The following is a 16,787-nucleotide window of genomic DNA, read 5'->3' on the forward strand; positions in this document are numbered from 1 at the left end:
TAGCTAAAAACAGCAGACACATTGTCATTGTCGGATAAAATCTGACTGAGTGTATACGGCTCAGTCAGATGATTAAAAGCGGTAAAACGGATATTGCTAAAATCTGGACAGTCAACTAAAATGTGTCTGATGGATAAAATTGTGCCACAGGACTCACACATAGGAGGATCATCAGCCCTCAGCAAAAACGAATGAGTCAAATGACTATGTCCTATGCGGGTCCGGGCAAGAACAACTTCCTCCTTATGATTCCTGTGCAGACTAGGCTGCCACGGTTCAATTACAGGCTTCATATGATATAATTTATTCGTAGTCTGTCTATTCCACAAATCCTGCCATTGGGAGTGTATCTTTTGGTGTATTATTTGCCTGTAGTCTGTACAGGCAGTGATTATTATTGGGAATTGCTGATTTCCACTAATCCCTAATTTCCACTAATCCCAACGTGGCTAGGAATCCAGCAGAAGCAGATATCATATTCACGTTCACGGAGGAAGTGAATCTTCTGCTGAATGCTAGACAGAACTGGATGAGAATTATATCTCCCAGTTATTAAAGCCTGTAACACGCTGAGAGAGTCGGAATATAAAATGAACTGTTGGTATTGGCATTTACTAATGTGATCCAAGGCTAACTCTATAGTGTGCAGCTCTGCAGTAAATATGCTGCATTCAGAGAGAATCTGCTCCGATGTAGTGGTATCTGTAAAGACAGCAGCAGATCCCACATATGATTCCGACTTCAAACCATCTGTGTAAACTGGCGCGAAGTCAGAATGTTCAGTTCGGTGTGCTGAATAAAGCTGCAGGGAAACAGATGGTGGAGTGTCCGATTTTCCCCAGTTTCTAAGGGAGAAGTCACATGTCGGAACTTGAGCATGCCAGAGTGGAAGGGGTTACTTTGGTGTTTGGGCAACCTTGTCTACCTTGATATTAAGTTCTTTGAGTAGCTCTTGAAGATGAATACCAAAAGGTCAGTTGGCAGTCTTACGGGTGTTATACAAATTTTCCCATCGTGGCTCAAAAACGAATGGCCACGTAGGCAGGGATTTCAGTTTTAAATTTTCATTTTTGGCAGGGATTTCAGTTTTAAAGCATTTAGAGACAGCTGCTTACGTTGAAGGGATAACTATGGTTCGTTTACTTCGACGTATAAGCTCTGGACAGGAGATGTTAGAAATGCTCCAGTAGCGATACGAAGAGCCTGATGATGGACAGGATCCAGCCATCGAAGTGCACTGTCTCTGGCCGAATTGTATACTAGGGACCCGTAATCTAGTCTGGATCGTACAAGTGCACGGTAGATGCATAGTAGGGTGCATCGATCCGCACCCCAAGATGTAGAGGAAAGAGAGCGCAGAATATTCAACCTTCTTGTGCATTTTGTGTGGAGTTGACGGATGTGATCCAGAAAGGTCAGCTTTTTATCAAATAAGAGTCCCAAGAATTTTGTGTCCGCCGCTACTGGAATAGCATTTTGTCCGAGCCTTAATTCAGGTTCAGGATGAAGATTACGCTTATGACAAAAATGTACACAAACGGTCTTCTCCGGCGAGAACCTGAAGCCATTAGCAAGTGCCCAGGAATTAAGACGATCAATGGCTTTTTGCAGTTGTCTTTCAATAACCCTCATGTTGCATGACTGACAAAATATGCTAAAGTCATCAACATAGAGGGCACTGTTTACAGTTGGAGGAAGTTGTTCTGTGATGGAATTTACTTTAATGGCAAAAAGCGTGACACTTAAGACTGATCCTTGTGGTACTCCCTCCTCTTGGGTTAAGGAACGAGAGAGTGAGGATCCCACACGAACTTGGAAAGATTGATTGACTAAAAAGTTTTTAATAAAAATGGGGAGTTGCCCTCTAAGACCAAGGCTATGCAAATCTTTTAAGATGCCAAATCTCCAAGTTGTGTCATACGCTTTTTCCATGTCAAAGAATACAGACACTAAATGTTCACGTTTTAGGAAAGCATCCTGGATGGATGTTTCCAGTGTAATAAGATGGTCCAAAGTGGATCGGTTCCTTCGGAAGCCGCACTGGATGTTGGAGAGAAGGTCATTTAGTGCAATCAGTTGATATAGATGAACAGTGCACTGTTGAGTCAGTTTGGTGTGACATAAGCACTGCGAAAGCAAAAATAAGAGTAGGAGTGTGTTATAGGCCTAATGACTTGAATGAGTACAATGAACAATTGTACAGAGAAATAGAGTGGGCTAGTAAATCAGAATGTCTTATAATGGGATGGGGGGATTTTAACTTCCCAAATATTGACTGGAACTTGTGGATTGGGCACTCACACACTAGTCAGACTTTTGTGGATTTATTGGATGATTGTTTTCTGCAGCAGCATGTTCGAGAGGCAACCAGAGAAAGTAATACTCTTAATCTGTTTATCAGCAGTGATCATTCATGTATTAGGAATTTGCAGATAAAAGAATCACTAGGTGGCAGTGATCACAGTGTACTGACGTGGGATTTACTTAAAGATTTAACTACTATCAGGGGTAAAGGAAAGGATTTTGCTTCCGTAAAGGCGAGTACAGTGGTCTCCAACAGTTTTTAAATTCTGTACAGTGGGATCAACTGACGATGTTACCAACAGTAAATTCTGAGTGGGAAGCATTCAAGGAATTAATCGTGGAAGCTACTAAAAGGTTCATACCTATTAAGAAATATTGTTCAAGGTTTAGGCCTAAATGGTTGTCAAATGAACTAATGAGACTCGTAACAGAGAAGAAAAATGCATGGGATGCATATAAATTATCAAGCGACTCAGAAGCATATGGCAGATATAAGTTAATCTGTAATCAGGTCACAAAGGAGGTTCGGCAAGCGAAGGCAGATTACGAGAAATCCTTGGCAAAAGATGCTAAGAAAAACAGCAAGGATTTCTTTACTTATATAAACTCTAAAAGGAAGGGGATGAATCTGATCGGTCCACTTGACATCGATGGTTCGACTGTTGATGATCCTGCTCAGATAGCAAACAAACTGAATGAGTATTTTGCATCTACATTCACACATGAGGAATTATTAAGGTTTGAAAATGGCAGAAGGTTATCAAATTGTAGCAAGATACTTAATGATTTTGTAATAACCGAGAGCAAAGTGGAAGAGAAATTGTTGAAGTTAAATGTAAGAAAAGCACCCGGGGTGGATGGGATCTATCCAGTTATATTAAAGGAGACGGCAAAGCAACTAAGCAAACCCTTAGCCATAATTATGAGAGCATCCTTGGACTCGGGGGAGGTTCCCACGGACTGGAGAAGTGCAAATGTATCCCCAATTCACAAAGGGGGATCGAAGGGTGACACGAGTAATTACAGACCAGTTAGTTTAACTTCTGTTCCGGGTAAAATAATGGAGTCACTGGTTAAAGATGCATTGCAGGATCATGTAGACAAGACTGCAGCAATAATTCAGACACAGCATGGGTTTGTTAAGGGAAAGTCTTGTCTGACAAATTTGATAGGATATTATGATGTGGTTACAAAGGAACTGGATGCGAAAAATAATTTTGATATCATATATTTGGATTTCAGGAAAGCTTTTGACACTGTTGCGCATGGAAGACTATTGTACAAATTGGAGCAGAATGGTATTAAGGGTAAGTTGCTACAATGGATAAAAGGATGGTTAAGTGCTAGAAGACAGAGGGTGGTAATCAATGGGTGCTGCTCTTCTTGGACTAATGTTATTAGTGGAGTCCCACAGGGTTCGGTGTTAGGTCCACTGTTGTTTTGTATATTTATCAATGATATTGATGAAGGTATATCAGGCTTAATGTCGAAGTTTGCAGATGATACAAAGGTTGGCAGGGTTGTTAATGACAGTAATGGCAGTGTGCTACTGCAACAGGATCTGGATAATTTGGGCAGATGGGCTAAGAAGTGGCAACTGAAGTTTAACCTTGACAAATGCAAAGTACTACATATGGGTAGAAGTAACCCCAGAGAAACATACCAACTGTGTGGTACTACACTTAAGGCGGTAGAAAATGAAAAAGACCTGGGAGTAATTGTGCAGGCAGATATGAAGTTTTCTGAGCAATGTAGACAGGCTGCCAGGGCAGGTCATGGGGTTTTGTCAATGATATATAGGAATTTTGCTAGCAGGGAAAAGGAGGTGATTATCCCTCTGTATAAGGCAATGGTCAGGCCACGGCTTGAGTACTGCGTACACGTCTGGAGGCCTCATTTTAGGAAGGATGTAGATTTACTTGAGCGTGTACAGAGAAGGGCAACTAGATTGGTGAGGGGAATGAAGGGATCCTCTTACCAAGAGAGGCTTAAGTCCTGCAAATTGCAGTGGCTGGAGACTAGGCACCTGCGTGGTGATCTGATTGAGGTATATAAGGCCTTGAATGGGTTGAGCACGCTGAATTCTGATAGGATCCTTCCACTTGTTCAGATTACGAATCTAAGGGGGCATAAATTCAAATTAAGAAAAGACAGATGTAGAATAGATGTGCGGAAATTTTCCTTTAGCCAGCGGGTGGTTAATTGCTGGAACAAACTTCCATCTGTCGTTGTGGAAGTTGATAGGTTGAATAAATTTAAGGAGGAACTGGACAGGCATTTGGAGGGAATGGTGTGTTTTTTTTTTTTGGCTGATGCTGCATAAGCTCGTACATTTGCTTTCTTGCATCACATGCCACTACTACTACTACTACTAAATACCAGATTAAACGAAAATTTACCATTCTCTCCAGGATTTTGCACAGACAGCTAGTCAGAGCAATAGGACGATAGTAAGTAGTGACTTTTGGATCCTTTCCTTGGCTTAGCAAAGGCAAGAACGATTGCCTTGCGCCAGGAATCCGGAAACTGCCCTTCAATAAAGATTCTGTTATATAGAAGGAGCAGATAATCCATAGATTTTAATGAAAGATGCTTAATCATTTCATAATGGATGCCATCTGGTCCAACAGCACTTGCTTTGGAAAGAGTGAGGGCTCTTTTTAGTTCCTCCATAGTGAATGCCCTGTTGTAGGGATAAAGGCTCTTAGACTTTAAATTAAGAGCCTGTTTTTCAATTTTGTGTTTCAGGACCAGGAACTCTGGGGAATACGAAGATGTTGCAGAGATGTTAGAGAATGTTTCCCCAAGAGAATTGGCTATTGCAGTTGGATCTGCAATAGTGCATCCATTATAATCTAGGATTGAAGAAGGGTGGGATGTATATTTTCCCTTCATTTTCTGGATTTTATTCCAGACCAACATAGTACTAGTGGACTTGAATAATTGATGAAGTAAAACGGATCCACGATTCCTTTTGACTCTGACGGCGGATATAGCGTGCTTTAGCTCGTGCGCGTTTCACGGTTACAAGGTTGGTCGTGGTAGGATATCGGCGGAATATCTCCCACGCTTTGTTTTGAGCCTTTTTTGCTGCTGTGCATTGTGAATTCCACCAAGGTTTGGGAAATGGTGGAAACCGGGCAGATGTTTTTGGAACAGCATTCGCAGCTGCTTGGACGATAATTTCTGGATAAGGGTGGGATTTAATAATATTTCCAGAGGATTTTGCTATCAAGTATGAGATATTTGCTATCAAGTTACTCTATGCCGTAATGATCACAATGTTAAATTCATTAGTTCCTTAGCTAAATACAAAAAATATATACCCAACAAGTAATTAAAACCTTCACAAACTACTTATATATCACGATTAAAACCCTTGTATTCTTCTGCACTACTTGTTATGTTCTACGATATTCGCCCAAAACACTGAAACAATAGTGGTACGAGCAGTTACTCATAACTTGATATTTATTTAATATGTTAATTTTCAGGGCTAGATGAACATCAAATGGAGATCCTTGCAAGTAAACAAGAAGTGTACAAAGTTTCTAGAAGAGATCTGCCATATGTTTTAAGTAAGGTATGTTTTTTGATTGTTTCTGCTGAAAGCTTAGTACCTTTCCTTAGTAGATTACCTTTCTGTGCTTAGTAGATGACTACCTTTTCATAATATCTGCAGTTCTGTATTTCCAGAGGATTTCAGTGTCCTATTCCATTAGAATAGGACACTGTAATTACTAGGCTCTCCAGAAATTTTCATTTTTAAAATTACTAGGATGTTTTTAAATGCTAAAAGTTGTCATACGTTCAGCTAGTTTAAACTTGCCTGGTTTAAATTGGCTGAAGGTTTATATTGCTCTTCAACGTGATCTTTTATAGAACTCATGGATTCAGAGGTCTGGATTACTAATGGTGTACCATCAGATCACAAAGCCTTGTATTTCTTATTCAGTATTTTCTCAGTAAAATTTCTTCTTTCTAAGTATAAGGTGAATTGATATCACTTATTCTTAGATTTGGAAATTTGTATCACTATGTCTGTCAACTTTTCTCTGAGATTACAGTGATCCTTGATCATTTTGGGAATATAGTTAGCTTATTAGATAATTACTAGAATACCACAGCTTTATTTATAGTACCGAACTTTGTGGTTGACCCACAAAGGTATAACCAATGCTTTTGTCAAATATTTCATTTTAATTTTTGTTTTTTACTTGCGTAGTATTTGTATTTATCCGATGAACAATACAGGGTTTTGCCCTTTGGTGAGTGGATTTCTGACTGTATGAATGCAACCCATAGTGAATTTAAGGAATTTGGAAGTTTGTAAAAAATTGAAAAACTATGTTCATAAATGCATTTAAGTATTAATTTTTTTCCTATTTTTAATTATACTTATGAAATTCGTATTGGCAATTGTTGATCAGATGGAAGGTTTCTAGTTAATTTAAGAGTTGTTAGTTAATTGATTTCTCCATTACTTTAGAAAGAGTACAAGTGCAATGGGATGATAACTGGATGGAAGGGAGATGTCACCCTTTTTAGGAACTGACTGGATATGAGCAAATTTCCAAGCTGAAGGAAAAACACCTTGGAATAAGAAAGTAAAAAAAGGCTACACAGAACAGGAGTGAGTTCAGGACCACAGGTTTGAGAACAGTGGGAGAAATAACATCAGGACCTTGAGCTTTTTTAGCATCAAGATTGTCCAAACTGCTTCTGACAGATAATAGGCGGCATTGAATGGGAAGCATACTGAGAATGGTGGGGGGGTTACCAAGATCATCAATATACGATATGGAAGAAAAATAGGATGCTGGCAGGATGGCTTTATCCTTGGCTGAAGCAACAATAGAACCATCCACTTTTGACAGAGATGGGAACACAGATGGACAAAAGTTGCAGCCAATAGCTTTGGCAAGAGACCAGAATGCTTGGCTACCATTTGGACAAGAAACAAGTTTTCTACTCCTAGCCTGTTTGAAATCAAGTTTGGATTGATTAATAACTGCTTTGCAACTATTACGAGCTTTGGTTTAGGCAGAAAATGAACCTGGAGATTTAGATTCAAGCCAGTTACGATGTGCAATATCGTAATTGGCTTGAACAGTATTAGCACATTTATTGGTAAACCAAGTTTTTGAAAAAGGACGAGATTTTAAGGTCGAGTGTGGAGTAAAGGACACTACAAGAATAATTTATCTGACATGATCTGAGCAAATGTTGATATCAGAAGATTTGAAACAGAAATCCGACCAAGCAAAAAAAAGAAAAGAAATCTCACAGATTATCCCATTTTGCATTCTTGTAATGCCAAACACCATGGGTGGGAAATGGCCAATAGAGAAAGGCTCAATTGGAGAAGAGATAACTAAGTTGTGATCTGAGGTGCCTAAAGTACCACTGACCTCAACCGTGTACTTAGAAGGGTTGTTTGTGAGAAAAAGATCAAGCTTGTTGGCTACATGGTTATGATTGTATGGTATTCTGGTAGGTAAATGAATAATCTATATGAGATAATTAGTAACAGTAGTATTGTCTGGTCAGTATTCTGGTCCATAAAGATTTTAAAAACAACATTTTGGAATTCAAAAGTACATCACCAAGAGTGTCAAGACTAATACTCAAGATTTCTAAGAGATACAAGCTAAAGATTATAATGATTTATGCACCAACATGCTTTTCTTGGCATCAAGATTATTCAGAATTTTTCTAACATCCTTCTGTTGTAAGACTATGGGAGGCATTGAGAACGTAGTGAGTTTAGTTGAAGTGATTTACCAAGATTAGCATTAGCATTAGTAGAGGCATATGATGCAAGAAAGCAAGCTTATGCAGCATCAGCCAAAAAAAAAAAAAAAAAAAACCACTCCCATTTCACCCTTCCGTTCGTTTGAAATACCTGTCCAGCTGAGCCTTAAATTTATTTAGGCTGTCAACTTCTTTTATACAAGAATCTTGAAATTATTTAGGATATAAAGATCTTTTATACAAGAATTAGAAGAAAAAAGGAAGCTAGTAAGTCAGCTTTATCTTTGCCTGAGGATGCACAGTAAAACTATGTAACTTTAGTGTATAGATGGAAAGAACTTATGGCCATTAGCTCTGGTAAGAGACCAGAATGCTCTACTACCTTTTGAACAAAAAACAAATTTCCCACTCAAATAAACAAACAGTTTAATTGAATTAACATTCTTTTTAAATTTTTTTTTTTATTTATGGTAACAGCAGTAGTTCCCTAAATATGCAATATGCTGGAGTTTCAGCACTTGCTTTCACTTGGTTTAAGAGTGATTAATTTGATTAAACTATTTTGTTTATTTTGTTAAATATAGCATGTAAATTTTTTTATTTTCTTATCTAAAGATTTTTACCCTTAGCCTGTTCAAAATCAAGTTTGGATTGATTAATAACTGTTTTACAGTTGTTGCAGGCTTTAGCATCATAATGCCAGCAATGATATATACCAGTGGTTCTCAAAGTGGGTGCCGCTTACTCTTTATAGGGGTCCCGCAATGTCAAATTTACCATCGGCTTACATCGTGGACGTCGCTACAAAACGTCGTTGATTTTAATGCAACTGTGTAAATTAGAAGTTGTCATGAAATAATTGATGACCGCATCTCAGTGTTTATGAAAGTGTACATACACTTACATATATGGAACAGCCAAGCTGTCAGTCATGTACACTGTATTTGAAACAGCACAGCACCGCTGTGAACGCTCATACTCACTTAACCCTTAGCCCTAAAATTAATAAAATTTCAATATAATTTTTTTTTTTTTTTTTTTAATTTTGAATTATTTTAGTTTCTGGATATAAATTAGAAAATGTACTTATTGTTCTAAAAACATTAAAAGAAGTATGAAAAAACAATCGAATATTATTTCTTTAATTTAGATTTTTTCGTACAATTTATTATTCTTAGAGATATAGAAATTATGCATAAAATGTGGTGAGGCCAATTTTTAAATAAAAAAAAATTTGTTTAAAAATCCTGTACCAAAAGCCAAACTTTTTTTTCATGCATTTTTGTGATGCATGTGGTGCACCATGTGGAAACATGCACCACCTTACAAAATATTCTGCCAGCGCCCATGCACCCTGTGCTGGGGGTGCCTGGAAATTTTCATAATGGATTTAGGGTGGCTTCATATTAAAAAGTTTGAGAACCACTGATATATATACTGTATAGCATTATTTAGTGTAGGCAAAAAATAAAGCTAGAGATTTGGACAGAAACCAGTTGTGATATACTACATTCTTATCTTGGACAGTCTTAGCATATTTTTTGGAAAACCAGTGTTTAGATAAAGGTCAAATGAGGAATAAAGGTTTTCAGCCCTACAAGATTAATTTCACTGATATGGTCTGAGCACACATTGGTATTTGAATGTTTAAAACAGTAATCCAACCAAAGAAATGGGGAATGGAAATCACACAGCTTATTCCATTTTGTAATTCAAATGACCTTATGCTGAGAATGGCCATGAATGAGAGAGAGAGACTCCATTGAAGAGAATGCAATCACCACATTCAGATGTAAAATGCCTGGAGAAACAATAACATTGCTGTGCACTTTGAAGAATGTACTTTGGTGAGAAAAAAAAAAGCAAGTGTGTTGGGTTACGGTTAGAATTTCCAGCATCCTGGTAGGTAAAAGTAAAAGTTGTGTTAGGTCTTTAGTAATCACAAGAGTCTGAGCATCTTGACTAGCTGGATCTGTGTAACTAGGAAACTGAAGCCAGCTGCAATTTTGAGCATTAAAAACTCAAATGACAATTATCTCACTGTTAGATAAGTTAAACTGGAGAAAGTCGAGTTTCAAAGAAAGGAAGTCAAAGACTTTTGCGTTATTAGTAGTGTTAGAGAAGTATAGGGGCAACAAATAAATTTAATAGAATGGGGAAGAGTGATATTAATACCGAGGAGATCCCAAATTAGCAAATCTCTGTTAAGGAATAACAGAGTGGACATGTGCCATCATTGAAGAAAAAGGGACCATAGAGCAAATAACTGGGGCACTGAGAGAAGTAGTGGTTGAGGCAACTGATAATTGAGACTCTATCATCAGAAAAGAGTATGTAGGGCTTGGCTGTAGATGGAAATGGACATTGCTGAGATTGGAACTGAGACCTTGTATATGTGAAGTGAAAGATGTTTAGAACTTTTTGCTGATAAGTTTCTTCTGTTAATTTGGCTATTCATGATGCATTCGGTAAAGTAAACTTAAAGGTGGGAAAACATGTATGAATTAATGACATTTTCTGATATGCCATACACCCAGTAATCTATCCAACTCCTTGACATAATGTGGCCTCGACACCACTTAGACTCCCTCTTGTAACTATATTGCAGAGTGTAGGCAGTGAAATTCTACACTAAGATCTAGATGTCTTCTAGAGAGTTATCAATAGGTTCAGTCTGGTGGACTATCTGGTAGCTGGCCTGCAAAAACCATTTTAGAGCTGTATCCTTGAAATGAAAGGAACGTTGGGTCTCTCCATGATGCCCTTCATAACCTCAAAAGACATCAGTCATACTGCATGATAGGAGAGGTGGGATTGTTGGAGCTTTGCTTTGGAGACTAAATGTGGATTTTCCCACTTCGGTCCTTCAACATACAAAGTGCTCATGTCACACTAGATCAGTAGTTCCCAAGCTGCTGAGATCTACGGATCTCTTCAAAAATCAAAAAAAGTTTACAGATCCCTTCAAAAATTAAAAAAAGGTTTGTCGACCCCTATATATATATATGAGGGGTTTCCGAAAAGTACAGTAACACATTTTTTTCTTAATAATGGTGAAAGGGAATGAGATGAAACGCAGTGGACAGATAGACCTGTTAGTAATGTTCAAAAAGAACGCCACTGCAGTGTTGCAGTACTGTTGCCTCACAGCAGATTCCTGTTGAAAAATGGCTACCATGTGAGTGTGGTCCAAAATAGGTGTTTGTGAAGTTATTCGCTTTTTGCAAGCAAAAGGGTCTTCACCAAGTGACATTCACCGTGAACTGGTTGCTGTGTATGGCAACAAGGTGATGACAAAGAAGCAGGTGTGTTTTTGGTGCAATGAATTTAAAGTGAGCTGCATTGACATTGAAGATCGACATCGGGCGGGCAGGCCTTCATCGAGCAAGACAGAAGAAAACATTTCATGCATTAAGGGCATCGTTCTTGAAAACAGGGTGAGTAAAACTGTGTGAAATTGTACAAATAGTGAATGTGAGTAAGTCGACTGTTCACGATGTCATTGGCTTTCAAAAGGTGTGCTGCCACTGGGTGTCCCGACAGAGCAAAATGCATGGGGATGTGTCTGGAGAACATGTTGCGATACAGCAACGAAGGAGAGGATTTTTTTGCTTGCATAGTCATAGCAGATGAAACATGGGTTCATCACTTTACCCTGGAGAGCAAACAAGACTCCATGACCTGGAAACCTCCACAATATCCTGTGCGCAAAAAATTCAAAACTGTTCCCAGTGTCCGAAAAGTCATGGCCACAGTGTTTGGGATCGCCAAGGTGTTCTGTTGGTGGATTTCTTGCCGAAGGAAGGAACAATCAATGCACAGCTTTACTGCACAATGTTGGAAAAACTGAAAGCCAACATTTGATGCCAACGACCGGGACTCATGACAAGCGGAGTGATTTTGTTGCACAACAACACAACTCCACACACTGCCCACACCACTCGTGAGTGGTTGTGCCATAATCGTTGGGAAACTGTCACATCTCCCCTACAGCCCAGACTTGGTGTCTTCAGACTTTCATTTGTTCGGCCCTCTGAAAAAAACACCTTTCAGGAAAGCATTTCACCATGGATGAGGAAGTTCATCAGGCGGTGCGATGTTGGTTGCTGCATGTGGGTGCGGACTTCTTCAGTACTGGTATTGATAAACTGATCCATTGTTGGGACAAGTGCATCAATAAAACTGGAGACTTTGTGGAGAAGTAGTGCATGTTCACTTATTCCTTGGTATATAATTTCAACTTTGTATTATTAAACATCATCAAGAGAAAAAATGTGTTACCTTACTTTTTGGAAACCCCTTGTATATACATGCATATGTATATACAAGTAAAACTGAAGAGAAAATTCAGTTTTGTGTTTAAAACAACTCAACTTGATTCTTATTTTTACATAAATATATAATGATAACTTTATTTTATTATCAATTTGCTATACATAGAACGAATAATTTGACCAGTTCCAGAGACCGTTTCGTGGACCTCTGGAACTGGTCTGTGGACCCCAGTTTGGGAAACGCTGCACTAGATGATGAGACTGATTTCCCACCCTAGAATTATCTGGCAATGCAGAGGGGGGTGTGGCATTTATTCTGTGTGATATGGATGCCACACCTCGACCTCTGTTTATGTTTATTCATTCCTAGATGGAATAAATATTTACTCCCAGTATACTAGGTGCAGTGTTTTAGACCATGCACATTAGATTATACTCAGGATTAATAACACTCCCACCATCTCGAAGGTGCAAGCAGAATATATTTCTGCAGGTATTTTAGTGTTCTCCCCAGAAAATTTTGCCATCCGGGTGGCATTATGAAGTAACCAGGTGGGGAAGTGTAATACTTCACAATATTATAAAATTTTCTGTTATTTATAAATGTGACTTAAGCGATCCAGAGCAAAAATTAACTTATAATATAACATTATATGCTCCTGTCACATTGATCTTGACTGTATAGTATGTTCGAATTAATACTGATCGAGATCAGTGAGCAGTATTGTATGGTACTATACGGTACTTCGAGAATTGCTTAAATTTTAGCAGAGCAGTCAGTTAAATTCACCGAGTGGTGCACCCATTTGATAGATCCTGGGGAGAACACTATTTTTGTGTGCAAAATGTTCTTTGGTTTCAGAGTTGTCAGGTATGTAATGCCATTCATGTATAGTGGTTTCACGAACTTAATCACAGATGCAGATGGAATTTATTCAAGGCCAACAAGTATTTAAAGTTTAGCATTTTTAGCTATTACTTAAAACATTATTTTGCATGGTGATTAATTAGAAATTATTCTAATTTAACTTAAACCCAACTTTAATAGTAGTTATGAATGTATGTATATAATTTTAGGGACTAACAGGTGGAACAACAGTTTCTGGAACAATCATTGTAGCTAGCAAGTTGGGCATTAAAGTTTTTGTAACAGGTGGCATTGGGGGTGTTCACCGAGGAGGGGAGCTTAGTAAGTATTATTGGTTCATCTTTCACTGGTTTAATTATACTCAAGATATTCTTTTCCTTTAGGACAGCATTGTGAATATCTTGAACCAGTCACTGATTGTGACATAGAACTTGTTTTTTTTAATTTTATGTAGTAATTTCATAATTGTAATTTATCTGAAAAGGGAGGAGGCTATTTCTCCAAAACTTTTAGAGAATAAAGTTATCCTAACCTTATCCTTAGTGAAGTTATACAAACAAACTTGCAGTGTAGCGCTTTGTTTATGTAAAATGAAGTAAAGTAATCTCCTGTTTTATGAATACTGTGCATTCTTGAATAATGTTTTAAAAATTGAATGTTTTTGAGTCAAGCACAATTTTTCTGTACACATAATAATATTATTGGAGAAAACATGCCAGAATTTTTTTTTGCTGTGGAATTATAGATGCATTATTTATTTAATACATACAGGGGCTGGTGAACCTATGCCATGCATGTCCAAGGTGACATGCAAGATTTTCTTTGCACACAGCATTTGCTGCTGTCCCAAATTTTTTTACATAGCAGTTAAGTAAAAGAAGCTTAGGTGTGTATGCATGCAACAAAATTTTTTTCTCAAACCTATCAGCAGATTTTGGGACACACTCTCAAAACGGTTCTGATGTGTACTGTATAGCATCACATCACAGGAAAAACACAGTGCAGTTGAACATGATTGATAAGGCTTTACAAGTATGGGAATAATTGATTATGCAGTCCGATATGATGTTTTCTGAGTAGTGCGGCGCCTCCGTAGCCAGGTGGGCAGGAGCACACGCTTCTTGATTAGACTGGGGTTCGAGCCCGTGACCACCAAATATGGAGGATGCTGAAAGGTCAGGGAATGACCACCGCATATCCCTGGAGCAATATGGCCTTAGTTGCTAATGCTCCTAAAAACCAAATAACAACAACAACTGAGCAGTGCAGACAGGCAACCAGGAACAGCCAATATGGTTTGTCAGTGTTACATTAATTTTGGCAGCAGGGATAAAGAAGTAATTATCCTGATGTATAAAGCAATGGTTATGCCACATCTGTAGAATTGCATACAGCCTTTCGATGAGCAGAACTGAATGTGCCACCAATACTTCAATCTCAATCCTGTGTAATGCTGGGTTTCACACATATATCACAATATTGATGGAATGTTGTGATATACATGAGCTAATAAAGTAATAGACTCCTATATAGTGCCTACATAAAACACTTAGCCCCAGATGTAGTTTGTTGTTAAAAATATGTGAAATATAGTTTTCACATATGGAGGTATAGCTAGTTTGCTTGATTCTAAATTCCTTATCAGCCCATTACATTTAAACTTTCTTGGAGGCTGTTTCAGTCTGCATTTTTTTGGCATTTCTCTAACTCTGTCTCCATCAATATGTTTCCAACAAGTTCAGATTCTCTTCAAGATCATGTGAATTTAATGATTCAGTTGCTGACTCCTTTCATTCTTAGTGGTTTTAATGGACACTGGGGACCTACTCAGGTGGATACCCAAAGGTGGATGAACTCAGTCTCACACTTCTAAACACTGTGTCTCACACTCACATTTACTTTCCTTTCCCAGTTGTTACTTCAGCAGTTGATCTGACTCTCTCTCTTCTTCGTTTACAGCGCCGACCGGGCTAGCCGAGTGGGTAAAGTACCTGCCCGGCAACCCAAAGGTCGCGGGTTCGATTCCCGCCTCGGGCTTGGATCAAAGTACTGCAAAAACCTTGAGAGGTGCAATATGGCCACAGAAGCCGATGCGCCAACAACTACCAAATCAAATCAAATCTTCGTTTACAGCAACATTAATGGTCAATGCTCAATAACAATTGTCAATGTTTCTCTCTATGCTGCAATGAAGAAACTAACCATCACAGAGCATTCCAAGGCCTGGTGGAATACAAAAGTTTCAAAGTTTCCACGTTAAACAGTGCACAAAAAAGTGGAAAAACTCTGGCTCACCCTCGGACAGAACTGCCTATTTCTAAGCTAGGGTGCTTTTTATTCGGAACAAGAGGGAGGTGATAAAATTTCACCTAAAGGATACCATAAACAAGGGGAAGCCCTTCCATAGAATCCAATCAGAGGATGCCATTGACTCACTCAATATGGGCAATTGGCTCGACCATATAAATAGGTTCGTTGCTCAGCCAGAATCCACTACACCAATGGAATTCTCAATTAATCCAATTTTGACAGACCCCTTAAATTCAGTTCACCTCACCAAATACCAGCTGATCGACGCAATGAATAGCATAGCACCTACAGCCGCATCCGGTGCTGACGGAATTCCTCAGTTTATGCTGAAATGCCTCAGTACATTTGTTGTTGATCCTATCCTGTTATTATTTAACAAGATCCTTAATCAAAAATTTTTTCCTCCTATGTGGCATGTCTATCTAGTAAGACCACTGCCGAAAACACGCTCTGCTTCCCAGCCCAGTCACTTTCGTCCGGTTTCCTCTGCATCATGCCTATTAAAGCTCTTTGAGAAATCTCTTCTGAGAACATTAACCATCCAAATTATGCCACAACAGCTACCACAGATCCACTATGCTGCCCAGTCAAGATCCACCGCTACAAAGTTAGTCACAACCACTACCAAGGTCCTCGAGGTATTTGAGCACCATTTGAAAATCACTGTTACGTATATCGAAGTCCAGGCAGCACTACACCAGGACTATTACTGCTGGAGTCCCACAAGGTGGGGTCCTGTCCGGAATTTTGTTCTCAGCTGTTCTCATGCCATTTGTGACGGGCCGAACTGATATCATCACCTTTGCTGATGACATAAAACTGTTTACTCCCATCAGCCCTGGAGACTGCTGAATACATCAATGCCTTATTCCTTCAGAAAATCCAGAACTTTGAGGCCTTCCTCTCTGGTTTCGGACTTCACATCAATCCTGAGAAGTCAAAACAGCTGACTTTCTCTCTCTCTCTCAAATGGAGCCCAACACTAGTGCAACCCATTTTAAGAGGATCTGTGATTTCTGCTGTCCAACAACATACAGATCTGGGCGTTATTTTCGATCAAAAGCTCTCCTTTCTACCACATATAGACCACTTGCAAATAAAGTTCTGTTGACTCCGGTGGATGATTAAACAACAACTTATGCACATCTATGACTGGGCTGTAGGGTGCAGATATATTAAGACGTGTCTATGCGGTCATACTCTATGGCACCGAAGTCTGCACTTCAACTGCTATGACCCATCTTAGACAGATTTTTGCAGGGGAATTCTGGCTACTG

General features: G+C 38.8%; 1 protein-coding gene across 1 annotated transcript in view; it reads left to right on the forward strand.

Moving 5' to 3' along the window:
• Window positions 1-16,787, forward strand: part of LOC150084429 (uncharacterized) — a 182,486-nt gene that overhangs the window by 19,329 nt on the left and 146,370 nt on the right. Inside the window, exons 4-5 of the mRNA XM_090376226.1 lie at window positions 5,799-5,887; window positions 13,410-13,521. Of these exons, the coding sequence (XP_090232352.1) occupies window positions 5,799-5,887; window positions 13,410-13,521 (201 nt within the window). The remainder of the gene's footprint in view (window positions 1-5,798; window positions 5,888-13,409; window positions 13,522-16,787) is intronic.

Source organism: Mastigoproctus giganteus, chromosome 6 (assembly GCF_048544385.1).
Source record: "Mastigoproctus giganteus isolate SK-2022 chromosome 6, ASM4854438v1, whole genome shotgun sequence".
NCBI lineage: Eukaryota > Metazoa > Arthropoda > Arachnida > Uropygi > Thelyphonidae > Mastigoproctus > Mastigoproctus giganteus.